This window comes from Lepisosteus oculatus, chromosome 1 (genome assembly GCF_040954835.1).
Source record: "Lepisosteus oculatus isolate fLepOcu1 chromosome 1, fLepOcu1.hap2, whole genome shotgun sequence".
NCBI lineage: Eukaryota > Metazoa > Chordata > Actinopteri > Semionotiformes > Lepisosteidae > Lepisosteus > Lepisosteus oculatus.
Window position 1 is genome coordinate 11840098 of NC_090696.1, and position 25697 is coordinate 11865794.

At 35.3% G+C, this 25697-nt stretch overlaps 1 protein-coding gene across 11 annotated transcripts in view; it reads left to right on the top strand.

Annotated features, from left to right (window-relative positions):
* slit2 (slit homolog 2 (Drosophila)) overlaps positions 1 to 25697 on the top strand; it is a 158337-nt gene that overhangs the window by 105362 nt on the left and 27278 nt on the right. For 7 of the 11 annotated variants that reach the window (XM_015343969.2, XM_015343971.2, XM_015343972.2 and 4 more), the window contains 13 exons: positions 9755 to 9826; positions 10496 to 10567; positions 11561 to 11632; positions 13777 to 13920; positions 14990 to 15153; positions 15725 to 15748; positions 17342 to 17359; positions 18411 to 18561; positions 19459 to 19533; positions 20926 to 21069; positions 22021 to 22164; positions 23819 to 23985; positions 25327 to 25459. In XM_015343969.2, the coding sequence (XP_015199455.1) occupies positions 9755 to 9826; positions 10496 to 10567; positions 11561 to 11632; positions 13777 to 13920; positions 14990 to 15153; positions 15725 to 15748; positions 17342 to 17359; positions 18411 to 18561; positions 19459 to 19533; positions 20926 to 21069; positions 22021 to 22164; positions 23819 to 23985; positions 25327 to 25459 (1380 nt within the window). The remainder of the gene's footprint in view (positions 1 to 9754; positions 9827 to 10495; positions 10568 to 11560; positions 11633 to 13776; positions 13921 to 14989; positions 15154 to 15724; positions 15749 to 17341; positions 17360 to 18410; positions 18562 to 19458; positions 19534 to 20925; positions 21070 to 22020; positions 22165 to 23818; positions 23986 to 25326; positions 25460 to 25697) is intronic. The other 4 variants (XM_015343973.2, XM_015343976.2, XM_015343974.2 and 1 more) reach the window with 1 other exon arrangement.

A 25697-nucleotide genomic window follows, 5' to 3' on the forward strand; every position in this document is an offset into this window, starting at 1 on the left:
TTTGTGTTTCAAGTACCCTTTTACAGCTTGTCATTTTTATGCTTTTAAGTAGCATGTTTGTTTCTAGTTTTTCTCATTGTTTGGGCATTGCTGTTATTGTTAAGTTTTGTTATTTGTAATAACAACAGCACAAGGACAAACAAAACCAGGCATTGTAATTGCTTACACAAATATCTTGTGCATCTGACTGTGAAATGCAAGTTATACCAAAAGCATTTAACTTATTTACACTTGAGTATAACCAGATTTCTGGTATTATAAATTAAATATAAGTACAAATTTTAGTGTTTGAATTAATTTATGGAAATATTGTTTTAATTTTAGGGATATACATAAGAAGGCCCATAGGAGTACAATGTGAAAAACCTTTTGAGACTGAGACCTAGGGTTGACAGAAATTGCAAGCAATTGAACTGATCATATAAGCAGTTGATTATGAGAAAAAGCTGGAAAATTCAGAATTTACAATAATATCTTCACATCTATTTTCATGTAGAAACACGGTAGCATTATGTCACTGTAGTGTAGAAGGGTATTACGTCCTGTTCAGGGATACACAATTACAGGTTGTACACACCAACCGTTTCTTAAGGGTGAATATGGATACTTACTTTTTTAAGGAAGTTATTTGCTTGCAATCCAGGTTACCTTGCTCTTACGTGATACCTCTGATACTTTGCAGCCCATAGGAACAAAACAATTAAAACTACAAATGATAAGTGGCCATTTTGGATGTTTTTGGGCCTCCTTTGAGTCTATTGTATTTCCCTAACTTGATCCTGATCCTGGTGCTTAATAGTAATATAGTAGGTTCAACTAAGGATCAAGAGATCATGGAGACGTTACTACCCTTCAGTGGGGTTGCATAACTCGATAGGTTGGTCCACAAACTAGAATAGGTTGGTGATTTTTTAAACAGGCACATCTATTCCTTTAAATGATTATTTTGTTATAAGTATCAAATATCGGTTCTATAGTCTATAGTAGTGACAATAATTAAATATCTTAGTCCAGGGCTTCTCTTTTTTTTCTTTTGAGAAAACTGGAGGAACAATTGGCATCCTGATATTCCAGTTTCTACTATGTAGTAATGAAGAAATATAAAAAAAAACACTGTACTTGTTCCTTTATCCTGAGGTTTACTAATATATTTTAAATCAAACAATATAATAAAAAATAAATAAGTACTGCCCTTAGTTATTGTTAAATTTGGCCTCTCACAGAGCTTTAACAACCAATTTATATTTGTTGAGCTCTTCACATAAAATATCATCATTATCATTCATGTCGCTCAGACCATTTTAGTCCATAGAGAAGTAAACTTTAAAGCTTTATACTTATAAATGCTTTCATTTTAAAATGGTGATATTATTTATTATTTATCAATGACAAATGCATTAATTGTCATCGCTATTAAGTAATAGTTATGCAATAAATGTACAGAATGTTTGTTTAAAAATGTTGAATGTAAACTGGTGCACTTAATGCCAATTGAGAAGTTGATACCTATATAATGTTAGCCTACTTTAGTTCTTTTTTTACTTGAAACCTTTGTGATTGCAGGAAAATTAAACACAGCATAAATATATTAGCGCATGAAATGATAACTGGGGGACATATACTCATAGCACATAACTCCACATTTTAATCCAAAGCATACAGTCAAGTCAAAAACAAAATTCCTAAAGAGGAAAATGTTCAAAGCACTGGATGGGCAGCAAGAATCACCTGACCACATCCAATTGGAATGTTACGCCTGGACTGAAGCACGCTATTGCTGCCAGGAAACTCACAAATTGTGAATGCATTCAAAATTGTTTGCATCAAAGAATGGGGAAGGTTTCAAAGGAGCTCACCTAAGCCTAAACTTAAGGATGGAATTCCAAAATGTACCTTAAACTACTATTCTCAGACATTGCAAATGGGTATTCAAAGATAATTGATCAAATATTTTTGCTATTTACAATTACGAAAAGGACTTTTAGAGACCTTTCCTCACCAAATCTTTCAATTAAAATTGAAGCTGTACTAAGAATACATAATCAAACAGATGACAATTTTTTTTGGTGATCACATTTGGCATGTGTTTGTAGTAGATTTCTAACATTTACAGACAGAAGTATAGTGAGAGTGCATCAAGATTTTTATTTAATGTTTAATACTAATTAATGGTATATTGTTTAAATCAATAAACAGGATTCATTCACTTAAGAAAGGTGTTTTCATTATTAACTATTTTTAAACAAAAACACATTGTTTTAACCATATGTAGCTTTTACCACTTAGATGTTTTAATCAATATTTTATTTTTTACATCTAACACAATTGTCACAATCCTGTTAAAATTATTATATTTTAAATTTAAAAGGATGGGCACTTTTTAATAATTGTCTTCCAAATTCAGTTATGCTGATGCTTTCAATTTCAGGAATGTTCTGTGTATCTTTTTATTTCTATAGTATGTGGTTCCTATATTTTAAATCTGATATAAGAGTACATATATTTTTGTCTTGACAGTGCCTTCTAGACAGCAAGTATTATTGTTTTTGTACAGTATGGTTATTGTTCCAGTAATAAATTAATGTGTCTGTTTCATTAAGATTTAATAGAGATTGCATTTGTATTTGTTTAATGTTCTCATAAAATCTTGAGAAGTTTGAACATTTTTCAAAGAGGAAAAAAAACCTACAGACTTGTATGTATGTTTTGCATTCACTTTTTGGCTTTAAACGTTTGAAAAACATGCAGCAGTGTTTTATTACAACCCATTCTTCACATAACGTGCACTTTTGTTGGGGGCTCAATTTGAATTTCACGGATGGTTTCTGCAGAGGTAATGAAACCGTCACAGACATACACAGTTTTGTTTCTTGGCAGGAATGATTGTGTATTCCACTGTACAGGATCAGAAAAACAAATGTTATCAATCTAACTTGTTTTTCATGTGAGAAAGTGCACCGGAAACAGGGAGTTACAGTTGAATTTTGAAGTATGGTGTGGTTGGCCTCAGACCCCAAGGGGATTTCTCATAATCAAGGTATCTTGTTGGTGGGTCCGAAGGTGGGTAATGAGTTCAGGCCAAGATAGACAGACTCCGCTGTTTGTGCATCTGTTCCTGAGTAGAACAGGAAGACCTGAGTTGTTGATCCGGTCCATGACGAGATGTTTCCACCACTTCCACTTTTCATTCTCCCATTTTCCTCGTACAGTTTAATGAGGAGATCCATGCTGCAGACTTTCTCCTGATGTTTACGCATAGAAGTAATCAAACTCGCAATGAGTGGGAACATCTGATATAGCAGCTGTTTTAGGACTTGGAATGCATTGAAAGTGATGACCAAAGTATACAGCTCAGAGTGTTTCTAGAGCAATGGAACATGTGCGGAATTTAGTAGCCCTCCCACTCATGATCAGTGGTCACTGACGAAATTGTCTTCTTTTCACAGATGGTGTATAATCTAGAGTAGAGGAATGAATATACCCTCTCCACTAACTAGACAAGCTGTGTCAACACATGTGCTTGAACTGTCATGATGTGTGAGGCTGCTGCTGTCATCCTACCAGCATTGCTATTGACATTTAAAAAAACTATTTTCAAGTAACGGGGTCTTTATTGTTAGTGTGTTCTGTCACTGTTTCGTATCAAAGCAAGATCTAACACGCTTTTCAACAAGAATGGTATTAACATATAGCATGGCAGTAAGCTGCTGCCTCACAGTTTCTTGTCATTCCATATCTGGGGAGTTTGCATGGTCTCACTGAGTTTGTTTTTCTCCCAACTTCTGAAGGCATGCTGGCTAGATTGATTGGTGACTCTGAACTCTTCCTGCATATGTGTCTTAGTGTGTTTTGCAATGAACTGGGATTCTGTATCAGGATGTTGTCCAGGCCAATGTTTTGTGTATAGTCTGTTGTAACACTTTCCATGAATAATTAAGTATAAGTATTTCTGATAATGGGGGGGATGATGAAACTAAATTACTTAGCTACAGCAATAAACTTAGAGGCTCCTTCTATAAAAAATGCTAAGTTCCTGTTGCATTGACACTGTATTAGAAATATCAAACATTTAAAAATCATAACTGCATTCTTAAATGGATTGCTTTACTTACAGGCATTTTTAATTATCTTTAAAGTTAACATATTTTCATTCATATATTTCATTTGAGTCGCAAATTGGAAAATGTAATTAAGAATTTACTCATCATGTAGCTTAGTAGATTTTAAACTCTCTAATAAAACATAAAATGGTGGATTGCTGTTCTTCTACTGCCAATGTCCTGTTCTGTATGAAAAGTTTGCCCATTACACAATGAGCATGCTTGGTGAATGGACACTCTGTACTGTAGCATTTCAGTTATGCATTATGTTTGTCAAAATAGGTATTCAATACAAGTCAAAAGACCCTTTCGTGATTTTTCTTAGACAGTTATGGTTTTTTAAATACAGTAGAGGCATGAAGTGGCCTAATAATACGTCGGTATTTGCATCAATAGTTTTGAAACTACAACTTCACAATGAAACAATATTGTTTTAGAAGAAGGTTGTTGTGGTCTAGCCATGAAAATAAAACAGGCCTCAGCAACATAACACAGCAACTCAGCTCTGCCTGTGTGTCAAGGCAACAAGCCGGCAACACCTGTTGTTGGCTTGTTGGTGTCGACATCAGTGGAGCATGCTTTAAGCACAAAATACTGCAGTGGCATTATGAAATTAGCTCTTATTGAGCAGCCTTACAGAAGGCGTTCTGGCAGTTAGGAACAAAATGTTAACAAAAGTGGTTTATGAAGGATTGTTAAGAAAATTAGTCTATAGATCTTAAGCAGGGGTGTATAATTTAAACTTAATTCACATTGTTGACAGTTTGCATTGACCGAGGTAAATTGAAATTAAACTATTGAACAGTTTAAAGCATAAAAATTACATTGATTATGTCTTTGTAAAAAGGAAGTTTAATCAGTGGACTAACCTCCGTAGACTATTAGCTAATGTTACATCATGCTCTCAAAATATAGGGAGTTTAGTGAATATACAGTATATAATGCAAAACTCTTCTTATTAAATTACACCCTGGCCTCACAGGAGGCAGGCCATCCTTTTCAGGATTCATGAATTATAAGTTGTCTTCTTGAACTGGTATTTTATATGTATTTACAATTCATATACAGTATAATACCCAAGGATATTTTTCTTATAAACCCTATAATTTATCTTTTAACTATTATGTATTAGCAAACTTTGGATGCATGAAAGAAATGTGTTTTTTAGGCCCTGCTTGCTTAAACAAATGTATTGTCTTCGTACATTATTTAAATCACCATTTTTTTTCTTTTTCAAATATACAGAAGTATTTAACTTCAAATAGCTTAATGTGCATTATACTCCCGTAAGTTTATACAATGTCTATGAAAATAACAACAAAACCTTATTTAGAAATGCTATGGAAAATGTATCCTGACCGAAAAGCAGAGTTATAAAACATATGAACAATAGGTTTATTCCATCCTGAAAAGAGAAGAGAGCAAACACAATGTTTAGGCTATGAAGCCTTCTTCAGATGCAAGCCATGTTATAAAACATAGACTTTTTTTGAGGAAAAGGGAGAAGTTGGTAGGATATGAAGTGCAAAAAATTCAGTTAAATAGAAAACCTAGAAGATAAGAGCACAAACATAATCTGTTTTCTTATAACTATGGACACGTTTCAGTAGATTTCACTTATGTCCTTACAATCATAAAGAAAGATGTTGCAGTTTTTTTAATTCAGAAACCAGTCGAAAGAGTTGACTGTTCCAATGCTCCCAAATGGCTTATCAGGGCGATAAAGGCAGGGTCATCCAGACATCACAAGTCTGAGCCTGGGTCATTCTGCTTGCCTACTGTGACTGGGTTTCCCTAAGAAGAGGTACTGTATGTGATTAGGACTACAGGGGTAAAGCTTAGAATACTGTATCTGCCCAGAGTTCTCTCAGGTCCCAGGGACTCAAAGACCCTTCCAACTTGCCAAGTGCCTTCAGGCTCCTGATGATGTTAGAGTGAGATACACCTTTCCTTCCACTGGCTTTGAATCTCAGAGTGTTGCAGAGCTTGTGGAGTTTCTAACGATCAATGTCTGGGTGAGACAGAGGAGCCTGTCTGCACTGACTCATTCTCCCAAGTGGGTACTGGTGTCACAACTGTGAGCCAAGATGTAAAGACACCAGGTAATACCAAATTAGGAGAATAAATCCATTAATTTAATTAATAATTTATAATATAACAAGTAGAGCTACTTTCAATATAATTTAAAATTTTGTGTTCCTGAAATGGAAGCAGCATTGCATACAGCACCCCTAAAATATTGCAAACGTAGTTTTTTTTCTTTACAGTCCTACCATTTTAATTTATGATCAGGAAATTAATATGAAGGCTCATTTGTCATTATTGATGATGTTAGTAATGACAGGAGCAGCAGGAGGAATTCTGAAGTTAACAGTATTTTTTTTTCTTCTGATGAAGGACAAATGGCCTTCCATATACAGTATATATCACATGCAGCATGACGATATCCAAAACATGTGATCAATGCAGCCAAGGAGTTTATCAGGAGATGAAAGTGGAAAATCTTACTGACCAAACTTACTTCCTGTAATGGGAGCTGGACCAGGCTCCTGTGTAGCGCAGTTCAGGACCCTATGTAGACATTATAATCCAGAAGTAAGTGGAGAGGGACATCAGGGAAAGGTACAACAGGATTAGCATGGGTTGACAGACTGGGGGCAGGGGGCATGGCGAAGGCAAACGAGTCCAAATATACCCAGGGGGAATCCGGGGCGCAGTCCAGGGTCCAGGAACCAGGAGATCCATCCGAGATGAGACAAACAAGGTTAAAATCGGGAACTGGATCTGAAACAGGGACAGGGAATAAAACCAGGATGAGGAGGCCAGGCAATCTGAGCCCCGGACTCAGATGGTCAAGTCACGGTGATGAAGCTTAGCCATCGGGTCTCTCCTAGACCCGCTGGAAGGCAGGCTTCCGGGTGTCCATCTCCCAATGCTGAGCCAGGCAAAGCGGGAGCACCAGGCTTAAAAAATGACAAACAGGGGGCAGGTGCATTGTACTGTCTGAAGAATCAGTTGTCAGTGTACCCCAAAATAGACAAGAACTCTGTGGCTGCAACAAAGTGTCTTAAATGACTGCCCACAAAAAGATTGGTAAGTTTAATGGGTCACAGACTTTATCCAGCTAAATTCAAAGGGATATGCAATCTATTATGGACTTTTACACTCTGATATCAATTTACAGTGAGTGTATCCCAATACTTTTGTTCACTTTAGTGAGAATATTGTTTTTCTAATATGACCAGTAAGCTTGGGATTACCCAAAATTAAAAGTACATTATTACTTAAAGTACAAATTGCTGGACTGTAAAGCCAAAATAAGTTTTAAATTTCCTATCCCCATACTTTTGAAGGTCACTGAAATATTCCAGAACAGAAAATACATTGCAGTTTTTGTGGAAGCTAATTGTAGTCTTGACATATTCTTACTTTCTATTTTAATGGATTGTCTGATCTAAACCTCGGTTAATGGAAACTAAAGTCTGTGAAATAGTGATGGTTATTCATTCTGTCTGTTAAGAATGGTATAACATTTTCACAGCTGACAGTATTTCTTGAATGAAACCACTCATTGCTTCGAGCATGAGATTGTTATGTCCCTAGTATTTTCTCTTAAAGAAGTGACATGAAAAATATTTCACATTATGTCTGTGTGGAGGTCATGGCTGTTTCATTTAAGATATTTGTTTAGACCTGGTCTTGCAGTTGTGGAATGTATATAATTAGGTTCTTCATGGAACATTGGACCTAGACTTGCAAGGAGAAACAAAACTGATCAGTAGAGATAAAGTGCAGAATTAGAATTTTAGAAATCACACGCTGTAATTTTTCTAGTGTTAACAATACATTTGGCATTGTCTGTTTCCTTTAAAGTTTTTGTAAGGATTGTTTGTTTTTTTTAATTGGCATGGCAATTATATGGCATAGCCACCATAAGCAAAATGAATTGGTCTTTCAAGTGCCACCAGCAAGATTTATCCTTATAAACAGCCCTTAAAGTGGTTTCCACACCATGTGCTGGATTGAATGAAACATTTGATCTAAAAATTTGTTTCCAATTGTGTGTACTAAAAATGACATTTACGCATGGCATAACACATTAGGAGAAAAAAACAACTTTTTTTCTGTATTTGTTTATACATTTTGTTGGTTCTATACATATATTTAAGGGTATAAAAATGACACTCTTAATATATACTGTATACAGAACTTTAACATTAATAACGATATGCATATGGAATCCAGTATGTGTGAGTATTTCTTTGCATTTGACCACTTTTAAATCCACAATTCAATTTCTTTGACTTTTTTCTTCTCAGAGATAATTGCAGTTTTTGTGTCCCTCAGCTGATTGTTTTAAAAATTCAAAAGAGTATGACTTCAGTGATCTATTGATTTTACAGAATGAAATCCACAGTCACTTTACTTTTTAATTCAGAAAGTTGACTCTCAAAATCATAAATGTGACTATTTCCTGGCAAGTTATGAATATTTTCCAAAGAGCCACAATAAAAACTCCCTCTGTGATGTCAGTGTTTCTAAAGGAATGGACTTACGCAGTAGAGCTTCTGGTTCATTGTTAATTCACCGAGACAGAAATATTAAAATTGGAAATTCTTTATAGAATTATTTCTCTTTCCTGGCTTGCAGGTTCAAAGTCATACCAGACAGTATTCTTGCTGTGTTTTGGACATCCAGCTGGATGCCATTCACAGTTGTTTTGGGTGCAGTTGTTTTCGATAGGATTCTATAGCAAGATATTACATTTTTGTGGAGCTTCAAAATCATGTTACAGTTCAGTCAATTTTTTAAAAGACTTGCTTCCTTTAACTGCTATACAATATTAATAAAATATCCAATATCAATGAATTAAAAAGGCCAAAATTCTATGATTCCTGGATCATTCCTAATATGACTAAATAGCAACACAGTTCAAGTAATAAATTCCCATATCTAGAAAATTCCAATAAATCAAATTAAGACCCAAATATACATGGTTTTCTTTTAGACTTTATGAAAAATATCAGCGACCTAGCATTTAAACTGTTAAAAGACTTATGATTCAAACAATCTGTTGTTATGGAACAACTACCCAGACCTCTGCATTCACTTAGCTTTGCATGAGCTGAGTTGAAAAAGCCTGGAGTTTTAGTAACTTTAATTGTTACACAAGTGCTGTTTGCAAAATAGTAATCTTTCAGGGTACATTAGAAGCAATGTACTGTATGAAGGTTCCATTTATATTCCCAGGTTGGTAAATGTAAAAATGTTTAAAATGTTGTAATATATTGCACAGATTATTTAATAATACAGAGTTAACTGTATGGAATGACGAGAAGGCTCATAATGGTATTAATTACCGTTATGATATTTATTAGATATTTATAAGTTCTGTTATTCTTGAAATCTCTAATAATGTGCTTTTTTAAATACTAACAATATTCATGGTAACTAGTATAGTGTAGATACTGCCCCAGGCATTTGTGGAGGTTAAACTGCCCAATGTTTATGGGTCCAATGAATTAACATATCTTATTTCTGAGCGGGAATATGATGAATTATATTAGCATCTCAATGTAAAAAAAAATCTTTGTTCCATGAATTGATTCTATAATCAGAGACATATCTTCAGATCTGCAACCTTTTTCCTTCAGCCGCTTGGAGCAGAATGCAATCAAGGTCATCCCTCCAGGAGCTTTTTCTCCATACAAAAAACTGAGAAGAATGTAAGTATGGAAATGCATTTGAACTGTGCTATCTATTTACAGAGCAAGAGGCACAGTCCCTGACTACTGTACACACTTGAATTACCTGAACATAAAAAAATACAGGAAAAATATTTTCTGTTTCAGATGGAAGAACCTTGAGGGAAATTATTCTTGTCATTTACGTGATCCGATAGCACTTGGAAATTCATTCACATTTTGAGGTCTCTAAACTCTAAAATATGTTCTGTAAAGTTTGGGGAATTTTAGTACAAGGTAGAATTAATATAGCCTACTAAAACGTGTTTTTAGAAGTCCGTGTGGCATATCACTTCTTTAAAGTGAAGCCCTTTTTTATTAAGTGGATCAGCCCTCTGGGCTTAATAAGGAAATGGTGGGGGAGCTTTCCTGTTGAATACTGACGCAGACTTGGCTGTCCTCAGAAATGTGCTGTTAATAGTGTTTCTGGTATATGAATTCCAGTCAAGTATTTTATATAGGCTTCTATAACAGAACAAAAAGAAGTGTAAAAGTATTTCTTAAAGAGATAGAATAAAATATAATAAATTATAAAGCAGGCTAATATTCATTTGTTTCATTTATTTGTTCTTCTACTTTGCCAGGGTATTAGCTTTGCCTACATTCAGTACATTCAGATAAGCGTTCACTGTGATGTTTTTCTTTTTCTAGAGACCTGAGCAATAACCAGATTTCTGAATTAGCACCAGATGCCTTCCAGGGCCTGCGTTCTCTCAACTCCTTGTAAGTAGTTTCTTAATTGAAATGTTGACGTACTGGAATGATACGTATTTCAAAAGGAGTAGCTAAAATATGGGGTTTGTGTCACATTCAATTTAAAAATTAAACTTGCTTAAATAAGCAATTGCATCTAATAGGGTTTCTTAATAAAACACTCATCTCTTAAGCTGTGTGTGTCAAAGCATATATCGCCAAGGAAGGGTGTTTTGCATGATGATATAGATTGAAAAACATTGCACTAATATAAGGAACAGATTCCAAATTAACTGACCATGTCTTATTTGTGAAGAGCAAGGACTGCAGTGTCCTAAAATGTGAACTGTCAGAGTTTTTGACAACATACAGAGCTTCACAGAACACTCAGTGGTCAAGGTCTTCCCTCCAGAGTACTATAACCAGTGACTTTAACCTTGATGGAACTGTACATCCCTCTGAGTCAGCAAACCCCAGAACGTCCAGAGACAGGTTCCCAAAAGGTTTAACTACATGAGTTAAGGTTATGACAGCATGTACTGCAGTTAAGTTCATGGAGGGATTCTACAAAATCACAGCACTAACCTGGAAAAGTTCTTCCTCCATTGCATTGAACACATGTTTTTTATATTTCACACGCTGTGTTTACTTAGATTGTCTTTTGAAGTGCTGTTTCCTTGCTATCACTTACCAGTTATTTTTAAAGAAAACCACTCAGTGAGGAGACGTTAATGAAGCAGAGTTGCAGTGGGAAGTGTTTGCTCTGCTGGCATTTCCTTTTTTTGATTCTCTCTGGGACACCATTCAGACACTGCTGTCTCCTTGGAATTTGAATACAACCTTTTCCGTGCTTGTGAACTTTTTCTAAATTGAGTGGCTACAATATCACAATCCTTTCAATGTATTTTTCTATTTTCTGATTGGGATTGACACAAAAAGGCACCGTGGGCACACAAAAAAATTTAAACAAATGATGTTTTAATATTTTAATATGTTGATGTTGGATGTTTTTCTTCCTGTCAGAGTGCTGTATGGAAACAAAATCACAGAACTCCCCAAAAGCCTGTTTGAGGGTCTCTTCGCACTGCAGTTACTGTAAGTAAACTCAAATATTTCTATTTGCAGGCTTCAGCAAGGACCCCTAAGTTTTAAACTAGTCTCTGCACCATTGCATTTACTTTGGAACACAATAATTTTGTTCATCAGTGTTACAGCCAAAAGGATTAATTTCATTGTCAGTGAGTAAAGAGGTTTGATGAGCTAAACCAGCATGTGAGCTGCAAAGGAATAAGTAGAGATTAATTCCATGCCAAAAGGTAAAAACAGCTAAAGGAAGATCCACAGCCAAGACAGTTTTTTTTTCTTGTATAGAACTGTGGAATTGTTCTCACGTCATTGTCTGTTTAAATATTAATTTTTGTGGTAAACTTAGGCTGAGTTTATTCAGATGTAATTGCAGGGAAGCGAAGGGTATGCCATTACGAGGTTAACCATCATGTAGCACAAATGCCAACGGGGAATCAGAGAGGAAATGGCAAATTCTAGCTTGATTTGTACGTTTTTTTTCTCTCTCTCCTAGAATAAATTATATTTATATTGGTTGTGTGTCATTTAGAGCTATTTATACATAAGTGTTCTTGGGCACAAGAAGTTGAAACGTTAAGAATGTCAGACAGCCAACTGTTCTCTAGACCAGATAAAGCTGTCATATCTGGCGGCCTCCATCTCTGGCGGCAATTGGCAGCGTGAGAGACAGCCACCGCATTAATATGTTTATCAAGCTGTGTCAAGAGAACCAGCAGGAGTGATAATGCTGCAGCGCTACGCATGACTAAAATATAAAATATGTTCACCAGGCCATATGAAACTGCAGTATCATTTATGAGAGATTATCTCTGGCTTACAGTTCGGCAGGCTAGCCAGCTTAGAAATGCTACTAATAATAATAATTAAGGGATAAAGTGGAAGGGGTGGGAACATCCAGTTGTGTTTAGGCATTTAGTGGTTTATTTTATAGCAGTGGGATTTAAAAGTATCCTGTGCTGAAGTGGCAGCGAGAGAGAAAGATAGTCTTTAGCACCCCCCTCAGGATTGTTTCTTTCCTTCACTTATTGCACATCCTAGGAAAAACAAAATACCATTTGTTAAAATATTAATGTGATCTTTGTATGATGCCTCAGTGGGGTTTTAAATCTTTCAGAAGAGGAAGAAACCATTGGCAAATTTGACTAATGACAGGAAAGACATTTGAGTTTAATCCCTAAGTGCTGACAAACCATGTAGAAATTCGCACAGGTGTCTTGCTCAATGCGTTGACTAATATCTCAACATGCCCACAGACACTGACCCTGTGAGTGGAGAAACAGGAATGTTTGCTTCTATGAAACTGTGAGTGTTAAATGATAGGAAAAGTAGATGGAACAGAAAAGGCATAACTTGCCCCACAGACATTCTTTTATGTTGTGTCAGTAGGAAATCAGGATGTTTCGAGGCTTTTTGAGCTGCTTAACTATATGGATATAGCAGTGTTACAGAAAGTGTCAGAGCAGTGCTTGTAGTAACTAGCTTCGGGGGAATTCAGGAGTATTAGTACAGGCACAACTGCCATCCATAGACGTTAATCCAAAATTCCACAGAAAGTATCAGTTTCAAGACATATTTTTAAGATCTGTATCTGGAAACATAAGATGCAATTTGCCCTTTAAAATATAGGTATGGCATTTATCAACAGAATAGTAAGAGTAATTCAAAATATATACATATTGTTATGTGGAATGTAGTTACATAATCAGATATATTCTGAAATGTTATGTTCATTAACAGTGGTAAAACAGTAGCTTTTTAAAGCAAAGAAAGAAACTTATTTTTATGTAAGGTTGATCATATAAACGCTGTTAATGATCCAAATACTACTAGGACATCTAGAGATCTCTACCAAAAATATTCTGCCTAATATTAGGTTTATTTTTTCCTGATGTTTTATTATATTTTTTACGTTTAAAAATAAAAGGTTTGATGTTTTCAAGAAACTTAAATATAATAATTATGATGTCTATATCAGAAAAAGCATCAAGACTGATATTCTTTACAAATAGTATTTTCTTTTTGTCTAACAAACTATGAAGATGTTTTCGTAGTTTTAATCAGTGACAGGTGAAAAGTTAGTCTGAACACTGACTTGGCTTTATACTCATACTGACAAAATTTATCTTTACTTGTATTTTGTTTGTGTTTGACAGGCTGCTTAATGCTAACAAGATTAACTGCCTGCGTGTGGATGCATTTCAAGATCTGCACAATCTGAACCTGCTCTCTCTTTATGACAACAAACTCCAGACAATTGCCAAAGGAACCTTTGCATCTCTTCGAGCAATTCAGACATTGTATGTAACTTTGATTTATTTTTCCATTATGTCTTTTGAATGTTGAATATCTGAGATCAGTTTAAACCATTATTTCAATATACTAACTTGTAAGGTAATTTTATCCCAAATCAAAGAATAAAAAATCTGTCATTTCTTTGAAAGTAGCTTTAGGCTACTCCAATGGCAGGATTCAGCAGATTAGTGTCTGACAACTATCTCCTAATGGTCCAGCCATTGTTAAATAAGATTAATTCTTAAGTTTCAGGCAGGTAGGCATTCAAAGTATGTAGAGTGAGAACTTGTTAATGGATAGAAAACAGTAGAAATAATGAATAAAAGTTCAGTTTCCAAAAGAATCTGTTTAAAGAGTGTTACAGTTTCTAGTTTAACTAGTAGTTTACTTAGTAAACATTCTCATAGGATTAGAAGAAACAGCAGGAAATTTAACGATCTTGATTTTCATTAGGATTGATAAAAAAGATTTTTATCGGATTGATAAAAACTGTTCAGAAACCATCTGACAAACCAGTCTTGGGTGTTTGTATTTGCCATACACCATTTATATCTTCTAGACAAGGTTGGGAAGCAACGTTGTTCTGAAGGATTAATATCTTAAAGTGTAGAATTTAAATCAAGTGGTGTTGAAATTGCCCAAAGCACTAGTAAGATCTCATTTACAGTACAATATTGTTCTTAGTTCTGGTCACCACTTTACAAAACAATAAGACAAGGTGACCGAAGCGTCCAGCGTTAAAGGCGTAGAAAAGTCAACCCTGTAGTGCTCAGAATCAACTGAGAAAACTGAGCTGTAGGAGACAAGTTATAATGAGGTGTGAGGACCTTTTACAGAAAGGGTAGTGGGAGTCAGGAAAAACTACCAGCCCATGTCAATAAAGCTTTCTTCAAGAAATGGATCAGTTAGCTGCTATTCAACCAAACAGACTAGTTGTGTCGAATAGTGTCCTCTTGCTCTGATGAGGACTGTCAACATCTTCAGAAAGCACAAATAGACCCATTTTAACATAGAGACACTTCACGCTTGAATTGCTTGCAACTGCAAATTTATAAGCTCTTTCACTCTTTCAAGGCACTTGGCCCAGAACCCATTTATCTGTGACTGCCATCTGAAATGGCTTGCTGATTATCTTCATGACAACCCCATTGAGACAAGTGGTGCCCGCTGCACCAGTCCTCGTCGGCTGGCCAACAAGAGAATCGGTCAGATTAAGAGCAAGAAGTTCCGCTGCTCAGGTAAAAGATTCCACTGTTCTTTCTGTACAGTGCTACTAACTGTCCAGACATCTGTAATGAGAAAATGGAACATTTTGACTTGCATTTATCTACCTGTATTATTGCTGTATCATATAAAGCATCCTGGGATGATATTCTAACCTTTTTTTTCCTTTATTCTGACCACCAACCAAAAGATCAATAAATGCACACTTGTTAAAATGGTAAAGGACCTGCCAGAATTAAGTGAATAATGGAATTATGTAAATCTGAAGTTCTGTTTGGATTAAAACAGTATTTTTTCTGTGTTTTGAATTAGTAGTATTTTTGTTTTCTTTTCATACTGTACATGCTTCAATTTCCTCACTTATCTTTGTAAGCGAGATGTTTATCACACATTATTTCTGACATTTTTTATTAGTTTTAATATTTCATCCTTATTCCCTATTTAATTAGATGATTTATCTGGTATGATTCATTATTCACTTAATGGATTTATCAGCAGTGTACAATCTATCTAAACAAACAACTGTGTGCCCTCTTCTTGCCAATGTTCAGCTACATCTTTTTTTCTATCTCTTCTCTTGTTTAGCAAATGAACAGTATTTCATTCCAGGTAGGTCTGGCTCTGTTACAGAACTGGCCACCTACAGATTACTACCCCAAATCTACCTCCTACCCCTACCTAATTTAATTTGTTTTAGGTTTTAAGATCTAGATTGCATGTTTTGTTTTTCACCTAGGGACATAAAAACTTCCACTAGAAAACAGTATGTTCAGCTGCTGTTTTCATTTAGATTTGTTTTACCAGCATGCAGATCTGACTTCTCCTTACATATTTAAATGATATGTGTGCACAGTCCTCACAGTACTTCCAAGCAATCGTCATACAGATGCCAGCCTGATTTCCTACAGTAGCTTCTTAGTAAGAGTGCCTTTCTGGGGCTTTGTAATTTAATGATTTCTGTACAAAGATTGGCATTCCTTTCTTGATTTTTACTCTGGCATCTGTATTGCTTAATTGTTGTTTAAACAACACAAATAAATTATTTAATATATTGCTGATGGCTTTATTCTTTTTTAAATTATTTAAGAGCATGCTCAGTTTTTATGCTCATGGATTTTTTAAGAATCCATGTTTGTTGGTTGATGTAAGTGAATAACCTAACAACGTTTAGCCATTACCTATGTTTTCTATGTTTAGCTATGTTAGTGTCTTTAGGGAGTGAGATTTACTCAAGTAAAAAGACAGACTTCAGGAGTCATCTTCTAGATTACTACTAGATCTTAGTCGTTCATACACTCAATAAAAAAGTCAGTAAAAGAATTGCAAATCACAAGCACGAATGTATGTAAAATGTAATTCTATATTTAGCATAAACACTGAGACAAAGACAATTAAGGTCAATAAGATGTCACATGTAGTTGAAATCAATATAGTACACACCAAAATAATATGGAATAACAACAATATAGTACATCATAAAATACATTCACAGCAGAGAAAATCAAAGTGCTTAGATGGGTCAACAAGAAAAGCTACAGTAATAGTGTTCTGTGCACATCCCAAAAATAGACTGAAAAATTGAGAAGCCATCAGTTAGGCCAAGCTTTTTCTCAATAACCACTTCAATAAAACATGCTAGATTTAACATTTTTGTAGCTTTACTATTTATAAATGTTCTGCTGTTTTAATTAAATGTTCGTCCATTTTTTGTGAATGCTTTGCACAATCTGTGTTACAGGGTTTGCATGTTTTCAAAAAGTGTTTAATTTGTTTATTATTAAGCACATCATAAGGGAATACAAAATGTGGGCACTGGATAATGAGTCAGAAGCAAAACAAATACCATAAAATATTCAGTATTTCCCTGAGCAGGCTAAAGGCAATGATAATCTTGGTAGGGCAAAGTATGTTTAATACCCACACTTCTTTGTGTTTCAAGAATCACTTACAGTACCAACAAGAGGACTGTTGAACAATTCAATATTTTATGTGTATTTAATTTCAAATAAAACAATTTATGTTTTCAAGAATAAGTAAAATCGTGCATTAGAGTATAGTGTACCCACATGCTACGCATGAGCCAAGTAGCTGATTTTAGGAAATTAACAAAGCACTGGGGGTAAGAAAGGGGAAAATATATATATATTTTTTTAAATGAAGTGCTCTGTCTTTCTTCCCTCCTGGCTCTCTTTAAATTTCCAGGAGTTCATCATTTCGGCTGTAAGTAAAATCCCAAACCCAAACCCAAACACATCTCCTGACATGATATACGTGATCCTACTGTTCTATCCTTTATCTGTTTCCTGTAAAAAAAAAAAAAAAACAACTAAAAAAATGTTGTGACAAACGTATAGTTGAAACCTTTAACCTGAGTTTTAATAAAAATATGAATAGGTCGCCATGTGTAGCTCTGTGATCTCTTCCAGCTTACAGGGTACAGGCAAAATGAAAGCTGTTCCATTCCTGACTAGTGCAAGACTCACCTCTGTTGACTACAGAACTGCTGTAATTTTCTAGCCACTGCTAAACCTGCCCTCTCAAACTGGCTGTCACCCACTCCTCTCCCTCCTGTGCTGCTCCTGTTCTCTTTCCCCTTGCCTAGTGGAGAAAATTCAGCAGGGTTTTCCTTTGTGCTTGATCTAACCATGTGGTTGCGAGGTATGTGTAAAACATGGTTCTGTCAAGCACCATGGAACGTCTTGCAGTGTTCTACAGCATGACAGGCTACAAGAGACAGCCTTTTTGTGTCAGTGGCTGACGAGACAGCTGAGATTTACATTAGACGTGTGCGATTCTATACGTGACCTGAAAAAAAGTGTAGCATGGATTTGTTGTTAATATAACAGCATCATGTATTCCATACTTTGAACTGAAGTCGTTTGAATGCAAATAACAAAGGAACCAAATTTTATATTCCTGCTTTAATCAGTTTGTAAAGTAGTGCTGAAAAAGAGGATTCAACCACGAGAAGGCTTCTCGCTAATGCTGCCTACTCATTTAAACTACATACTTTCTCTTTTCTTCTAAATACATTTCAAGGCTTGTGGAATGTTTGACAGGCCTTTAAACCCCAATGCCTGTCTGTTGTTATGGTGATAACCGAGTTTCCTCTGTTCTAGTATGTTTTGACATCTGGAGACTGAATACCCCATTCACTTGCCTTACCTGTGTCTTGTCAGACTTAAACCCAGCTGCCTCTCCTGTTACCAGAGTGCCTCATCTTATGTCGGTGTAATAGTAAGAAGCAATGTCGATATTTAATATTCTGTAGGTACCGAGGATTACAGATCCAAGCTTGGAGGTGATTGCTTTGCAGACCTTGCGTGTCCCGAGAAATGCAGATGTGAGGGAACCACTGTGGACTGTTCCAATCAAAAACTCACCAAAATTCCAGAACACATTCCTCAGTACACGGCTGAGCTGTAAGTGCAAATGACAGTAGATTACATTTCATTTGTTAAATCCCTCTAATGTTTGCTTGGAACCAGTTGTGGAGAGACATGGATGTTTACTTTTGGCTCATCAGGGTATTCAGGTGTACTTTAAGACAAGGATGAATGATTCTGTGTCATCTCTACAGTATCTGATGAATGATATGCTAAGCAATAACTTTGTACAGTATATGAACCACCAGGTTATCTTCAACTGAAAATGGATTAAGTGGAATGCGTGTCATATTTACATTAGGGAGACTACTCAAATTGCTTTTATGGCATTGTGCTCTAGACTGTTCACAGCAAACGTTCCATATGATCAGCTACTATTAAACATTGCAGAAACATTCTGAAGATGATAGGGATCAACAATGTGTGTGCATAAAGAGTATTTACTTAATTCCTAGAAAGCATATTTTAAAATGGCTTTTTGCTGAGTAAGAAGTAAATAAACATGAAATCCTCATTCAGTATTTTTATTTATATGATGTATTTAGACTTTGGTACTCTGAGCATTAAACATCTACAAATTATGAATAATGTAGTGACAAGAGTGGGATTTAAATAATTTCTGCTATAATTCACATCTTATGAAGAAAGCACTTTTTCCAAATGTAAAATGTTTTTTTTGGTAAATTCGAAATAGTAAAGAATTACACTACTAACAAAACAATTATTTGGATCATTATATCACAACATCAACAAACTTTGACAAAGATCTTTTGTGATTTGCATGTTAGAACATTTTTTGTGTTTGAAGTTATAGACCATGGGGTGTTTGAAGTTCTAGGGGCATCAGTTTCATTGAATGCAAGAAAACCCATTACTGTGAAACGCATGTCGATTGAGCCTGTGAATGTATTCTCTCATCTTCTTTTCATCCAGACGTCTGAACAACAATGAGTTCACAGTTCTTGAAGCAACTGGGATTTTCAAGAAACTCCCTCAGCTCCGCAAAATGTAAGTGCGATTCGAGAATTTCCTCTGAACTCTCTTCCTCTCTGAATTTCTCTCAACCTGACAACACACAAAAACGCGTGTTCTCCAATGTTGTGCCCCCCTCCCCACAACATTGCAACTTTATTATCTGGAATATGTGAAAGAAGTAATTTAGTGTAGCGTGTAATCAATTCAATGAACTGTGACGAGCATTTGGCCCAGGCAGTGAAGCAGACCAAAAGTGGCAGATCACACTGCAGCCTGTGGTAGAAGCAGTTCCTTATGCCTCAGATGCACTGGCATCTCAGCCTAGTGTCGGGACAGCTGGTCTATTGTGCTAGCACAGCAGGGATCCACTAGTTCAGGCAATTCAAAAGCAATTTTGGTAGTGTCCTGTAATGTCCACCACTAGGCCCAAGACCATGTGGCTCTGCCTTCTTCAGCAAAATAACACATGGATCTGATATTGTTATTAGGATTTTTTGTTAAAGAAATAAAATGAAATGGTTGGAAACATTGATTTGGTTGCCTGTCGGTATAAAAACATTTCTACCTGTAATATCCTGAAGGATGCTGCACCTAAAACCTATGTTTAAAACATGAAAGCCACTTAAAACATGAAAGGACTGCAGTAAATATTATCAGCATTAGAGCCTTTTATATTTTGAGAAAAGTTAGGATTTTAAATATTTGGTCCTTGTGTGTTTCTTTTACTATGATTTTATTTTCAATCACTACTTCCAATAAACATTTTCAGTGAAGATGAACAAGAAACTGGATATTATGGGTTAGAGCATGATATATATTTAATTTTTGCTTTAAATTTTTTTGACACAAAGGATTTTTGTGTTAAAAGATTATAACAATGTTTTTTGCCACCCAGTACTGTTTTAATACATACCTGTCCAATTTACTAATAGAAATATATGATTTAAAAAATCTAGGCTTTCATTAATACATACAATATATTTACAGCAAACATTTTACTGGACAATATGATCGATATCTTGGATGCTGAAAAAGTAATACACATGAAATATGTGTCAGGCAATCTCAGAAGGAACTATATAACCCAAGCAATAAGTATTAAAGCACAAAACTGTTTTGAATACGGGTCTCATGTCTTTTTTCATTCAGTTTCTTTTTGATATTTTTATTTGTTTTATTAACTAGCCAAACCAGCTATCAAAAAGGAGAACAAAACAAGCCCTCCTCCCTTAATTCTGTTTCTTAATTCTATTTTTTTTTTTACAAAAATGCTGTACAGGATAGAAATGTGCAAACACACAGATTCAACTATATTAGCATTAACATACTATACACAGGTCCACAAATCTCAAAAGAAAATGAAGAAAAAGGATAAAGAAAGGAAGGCGGACTAATGTCTGCAATATTTGCATGTTTTATTTTCAGAAACTTGAGCAATAATAAGATCACAGATATTGAGGAAGGAGCTTTTGAGGGTGCTGCTGGTGTCAATGAGCTCATTCTGACCAGCAACCGACTGGAAAATGTGCATTTCCGAATGCTGAAAGGACTCAGTGGGCTGAGAACTCTGTGAGTACCAAGTCAGTGTGGAAGAAACTGTGTGACAAGCCTTGTTTCACTGGTCTTTTATGTTCTTTTTATGTAAAATTTAAGTAGTAGCAGTTTAAGATTATACTCTGTGTTTGCATGACATTAAATGTCAGTGCTATAAATCAATAAAGAGCTGACCATTAGAACGTGGATTCATGTTCTACTTAAAAGAAAGATAGGGTCAAAGTTTGCATATTTGTGTTGCAATGACTTCACACATTAATATCATTGAACTCCTAGAAGCGAATGCTTGTAAGGCAGACTTTGGGGATTTGTTTTAATTCCCTAAACAGCAGCTTTAACTATCACTAACTTTGAGCTGCGCATTAACCCTGTGGTTTCTATGCAAATGCAAACTGCTGGCTGGTTTCCTGTACAAAATTGTCCATGATTGTTTAGTTTTGTTTAAAAATTAAGATCTTCAGTCTCTAATAAATAAACTTAGGAGGAACCTAAAGTTAGATGAGTTAGAGGTTATTAAAGTTAGAAATCTGAAGAAATAATTAATGATAATGTCAATTTTTATAGCCAAAATGTGATGAAAAAATATTAATATTGAATACAAAACCTCTTAAAAATATTTTAAAATAATTAACATTATTTCCAGAGTAGAAGATCTTTAAATTATTAGTTATAAAGTATCAGCTACTGTGACCAAAAATAATAAAATATGACTAGATGCCATTAGGCATCAATTGAATCTTTGCATATGTCCTTTCTTTAAATAAAATATAATAATGTTTATATTTGCCTTTTTACATGGGAGTTTAAGCTCATAAAACCTGAAAGATTAGCTGTAAATTCTATGCAATGGGAATAATAATAACAAAGTTACTTTATGAAGAAAATAATGGCAGTTTGTCCTATCTTTATCCTCTAAACTATGAGCGTTTTTTAATTATATTGAATTAATTAACTTTCCATCTGCAGGATGCTAAGAAGCAATCGGATTAGCTGTGTGGGCAATAACAGCTTCACTGGACTGAGCTCTGTGAGACTGCTCTCCCTCTATGACAATCAGATCACCACCATGGCACCTGGTTCCTTTGATACACTGCACTCCCTATCAACTTTGTAAGTCATAATAAGAAGTGACATGACCAGTGCAAAATTGATCTTACAGCCTTGGGTGCATAAAGAGTCACCAATGAATGGGTGTGTGTAAAAGTGTTTTGTGTTTTTTTTTACTAAATACTTGTTGTGTGGCTGTTTCTTGCAGTTACAAAAAAATAGGCGGACTTTGTTTTTCATGGAAGACCTTGAAAAGTTTAAAATGTCTGCACCTGTTTAAAAAAATCTTCTTCTTTTTGACACCCAGTGGTATTTATGAAAGGGTGTAGCTTTGAAGCTATTGACTGAAATAATGGGTGGCTTTACCTTGAATCACGGTGACCTATATTTTTAAGGGATCTGACCCCAGTGCAGATGGGCTATTGGATTTATATCTAAGAAATTGCTTGTCCAATTGCAATTTGCTATGTGTTAAGAGATCTCATATTACATGCTATAAATATAAATTGCTGTGTTATTTTTATACTTGGCCCGTGATATTGGTTTATTAAAACACATTTGTGAGTAATTGTTTTCATAATAAATGAGGAATTTAAATCACATGATATGGATTATATTTTCAGCTTAGATAAGATTTTCTTTGTTTAATTCATGTTAATAAATAATGACATTTTCAGAAACAGGCGGCTGAGTTGTCATGTCAGTAAATTCTGTTTTTTTATCTTGTATGTAATCGACATAGCTGTCAGATTAGATAGGTGACATTCTCCAGAACTATGAGGAGACTTTACAATGACAGCTAAATGAAATAGTTGTGTTTGAGCAAAAATCCTGCTCTAAAAACTAACATTATTCATCCAGATAGTAAGTGATTTTATTATATGTAAACTGTAGCTTGACATCAGGTCAGAAATACTGACAGTTTCAATTAGTTGCAAATGGCATATGTCCCCTAACTCAGCTGCACAAAAACAATTTCTTTTTCAGCAGCCTTGAGCTGGTCCTTCAGTGTAACTGCAAAAAGGATTCCTGTACATGTAGGAGTCACCACTGAAACAGTCTGAAATTTATTTTAGTAAAAAGAGTGTTCCATGAACAAGCAGAAGGTGCTGAAATGTGGGTTATTTGACTTGGCAGCTGTTCAGAATAAAAAAGCTTTACATGGAAAGCTATTCCTAAGAAAGTTATTAAAAAATACCATAATCATCTTTAAAAATCAGACTAATACTGTTTTGAGATTTATTTGTACTAGAGAACTCTTGTATTCTATTTGTGTCGTATTTGAGTGTAATGTGTCCCAGGATTGAATTTATTGTGGGACTGCTGGCACACAATGGTTGCTTCACAGTGGGTACTACACTCCTGCAGTAGATGGTGACCTTCCTATATGGAAAGTGCTTTGGGATCCTTTAGGATTAAAAACACAATATAAATGAATTACGTTATTTTTATTCAACACAAAGTAAATAATAATGTCCAAAAAAAATATAAAATAGATCTTCCTTGTTTTCTAAGCATGACATTGAACCATGGATATTACTTTGGTCAACACTGGATTGGACATTGGGTCTACCTCTCAGTCACACTATATAATTCCCTTACTGAGCGAAAAAGTATTTAGCAATTTAAATACCTGAGGAATTAATTGAGAAGAACAGTTAATTCCTAAGAGAAAGGTGATGCTACAGCAGAGGCAATATTCTTTTCCCCCTATTAGGAATCTACTTGCGAATCCCTTCAACTGCAATTGCCACCTAGCCTGGCTTGGGGAGTGGCTGAGGAAGAAGAGAATTGTCACAGGGAATCCCAGGTGCCAGAACCCCTACTTCCTGAAGGAGATTCCCATCCAGGATGTTGCCATTCAGGACTTCACTTGTGATGATGGTAACTATTTAATTTCATATAGCCTGTATATTAATTGCATATGCTATAAAGTATGTACTGTATACTATATATTATATATATTGCATATAGCATCAATGAAAATCAATTCAAATTGAAATAATTTGATTAGCCAAATTGATATCTACTTTGCTGCAAAAACAGGACAGGTGTGGTAGCTGATAAAGGTGTGATCACAGGGCCTCCTTGGTGGCAAAATGACATTTGCCTGAGCTCAGGTTTATTTCTGTAATCATGGGTGTAAGTCTGGATCATGTCACTAGCTGACTATGACTGGGATTCCCAGCACATTTGGCTGGAAGCTGCCAAGGGTAGAGTGGGATTAGTCGATCGGAACTCTCTTGGTGCTCAACAACACTCCTGAGCACTTGTATCCTTACGGTGCTGTCAGTGAGGGGTTCCTTCTCCTGCATTCATCAGTCTGCTATGCAAGCCCTCTAATTAGAGTTGTGTGGCCTGTGATATGTTAAAGGCAAGAGGCTCAAAAGTGGGTGGGTAAACGGAGTCTGCCTGCACTTCTTCAGTTTCCCCTGTGTGCAGTCACAAAGTTCACAGCTGGGAGACATCAGAAACACTGGCTACTCCAAGGTGTTAAGGTAAAGCAAAAATACTGGGCAATTCTAAATTTAAAACAAAGACATGTTTACTTTTTTGACATTTGTATTTACCACAATTACCAACGTACTCATTTTTTCCCTTACTTAATGCTGATACATCACTTTTCTCAGAGAAATCAGCTTTGACAAAGAGGTACCTTTGGTCTTATTTGTTACTTCAGAGTTCATGATATCATTGCAACTACATCAAACAATTAATTAATTAATTAATTAGAGGTGTCTATTTGCCACAAAACTAATAATCAAATGTATTATTATTTGCTCAACTTCTTGGATGATTTGGATGAGCTTGTGATCTATATTTTATATAATAGGAATTGCTTATCCTGCATAAATAACCTATTAGCTGTAGCTGCTGAGCCAGGAAAATCAATGATAAATCAAAGGATGCAGTTGCATGGATTATCTGAGCTTTCTGTCTGACATAAAAATGGAGCATGACATTTTGGTCTTCACTTTTTTTCAAAAGACTTAACGTGAGGTAACATGAGGTAGATAATTAGTTTATTAAACTCAGTGACCACACAGTAGATAAGAGTTAAAGTTTATTTGCTATTATCATGTCTATGGCTGCTTTTGAAACACACAGTTTGGGCAGAACTTTGCTAGGGTAGTAAAATACAGTAAATGCAGTGCATACTAAAAAACACCTTTTGTAAGATGAAGGTTATGTTTTAATCACAGCAAACGTCTTTTCTACCAACAGGCAATGATGATAACAGTTGCTCCCCACTCGCTCGCTGTCCGGCTGAATGTACCTGTTTAGACACTGTAGTCCGATGCAGCAACAAAGGATTGAAAGCTCTGCCAAAGGCCCTCCCCAAAGAAGTGACAGAACTGTGAGTCATTCTAAAGGCCACTTCATTATCCCCAGCAAGGAATAGAGCAGAAAACAGATTACAGTCTCATGAGCTTCTCATGAGAGCATTGTAGTTTTTTTTTCAAATATGTGAGATTTCAAGAAGGAATTCAGACATACAATTAAAAAAATAGATTGCATAAAGTGAATAGTAATATGTTTTTTATGGAAAAATAGACTCAAAGACAGCACCTGCACTGGTCAATCATCTCAAAGCC